This window comes from Rhinopithecus bieti, unplaced genomic scaffold, assembly GCF_001698545.2.
Source record: "Rhinopithecus bieti isolate Rb0 unplaced genomic scaffold, ASM169854v2 scaffold_74359, whole genome shotgun sequence".
In the NCBI taxonomy this organism is placed as follows: Eukaryota; Metazoa; Chordata; class Mammalia; order Primates; family Cercopithecidae; genus Rhinopithecus; species Rhinopithecus bieti.
This window is the reverse complement of record NW_016901653.1, coordinates 1-1,131: the sequence shown is the minus strand read 5'-3', so window position 1 is coordinate 1,131 and position 1,131 is coordinate 1. Positions and strand designations below refer to the sequence as shown.

Below are 1,131 nucleotides of genomic sequence, written 5' to 3'. Positions count from 1 at the left end.
AGATGTGCAGCTCTCGAAGGATCAGGTAAGCTCCCTGGTCCCGCACCTGCTGCCGACCTGGTGCTGTGGCTGTCAGCTGAGGAGATGGAAGAGGTTACCCAGATGTCAGCATGCTCATGTGTGTGTGTGTGTCAGGGATGGTGCTTATTGCAGCAGGGCTCCTGCTCACCAGCATGATGGCTTCAACAAGCATCTTGCGGATGTCTGCATCAGGTTCTCGCTGCTTGTCTGGTGGCAGGTACTGTAAGTCCACAGGCAGCCCTAGGGGTGAGTGTGTGGGAGCCACTGTGTCCCTGAGCTGGGCAGCTGGGCCAGGCTCTGCCTGTGTAAGTCCCACCTGTGCTCAGCAAACTCACTGCTGCAAGGTTTCAGAAGGAGCCTGTGGCCTGGACACCTCTCTCTCCCTCCACTGGCCTCCCTCCTCTCTGGCCAAGTCTGAGGCTCCACACTAGCCACTCACGTTCCATCTCTTCCTCGGAGAAATCCTCAGGCCCAGCCAAGGGCAGGAGCAAAAGGGGAGAATGTCCACCTCAGGTCCAAGCAACCACTCGTGATGTCCTGAGGGACGGTGAGGGTAGGAAGACAGGAATGGAGACCGGTCCAGAGCAGCCCGGAGTCCAGTCCCCACCCCTGGCGACGCCCCCCCGCCACACCCACCACTCACGGTGCTCGAAGCAGCAATTCCGCAGCGTTCCCACCACCCCGCCCCTGCGTACAGAAGAATCGGGGTACTGGGTAAGGGGCAGCAGCCGCTGGACCACGCACCTGTTGGGAGGGGTCACTCAGGGCCGTCCCCGTTAACTTCTGTCCCCTCCCCGCCCGCGCGGGCGCCCTGGGCTTCACCTGTCGGGGTCCAGTAGGAAGGCCCTCGCCGCAGGGCGTTGGCTGAGGTTGGAGAGCAGCGGCGCCAGGTAGTGCAGGGGCGCGCGGGCGTTGTAGCCGGGCGTGCACAGCGCCCGCACCAGCCGCTCCAAGCCCGAGTCTGCCGGCTCCGCGGCCGCCAGCGCAGCCATCAGCTCGGCACACGGACCCTGCTCGCGACTGAGGTTGGCCAGCGCGGCGGCCGCCTCCTCGGCCCAGGGCCACTGCGGGTCCAACGCGCGGCCCAGCAGCCGCGCTGGCAGCCCGGGA

At 65.2% G+C, this 1,131-nt stretch overlaps 1 protein-coding gene across 1 annotated transcript; it reads right to left on the bottom strand.

The window, feature by feature from the left end:
• Positions 1-4: 4 nt before the first annotated feature.
• LOC108526056 (protein HGH1 homolog) lies at positions 5-1,127 on the bottom strand (the record flags this gene model as incomplete). Its single annotated transcript, XM_017866752.1, is given in 6 exon segments — positions 5-76; positions 170-261; positions 461-511; positions 514-558; positions 665-765; positions 844-1,127. Coding segments are annotated over 6 exon segments (645 nt in total), but the record flags the coding sequence as incomplete, so codon positions are not given.
• Positions 1,128-1,131: the final 4 nt, after the last annotated feature.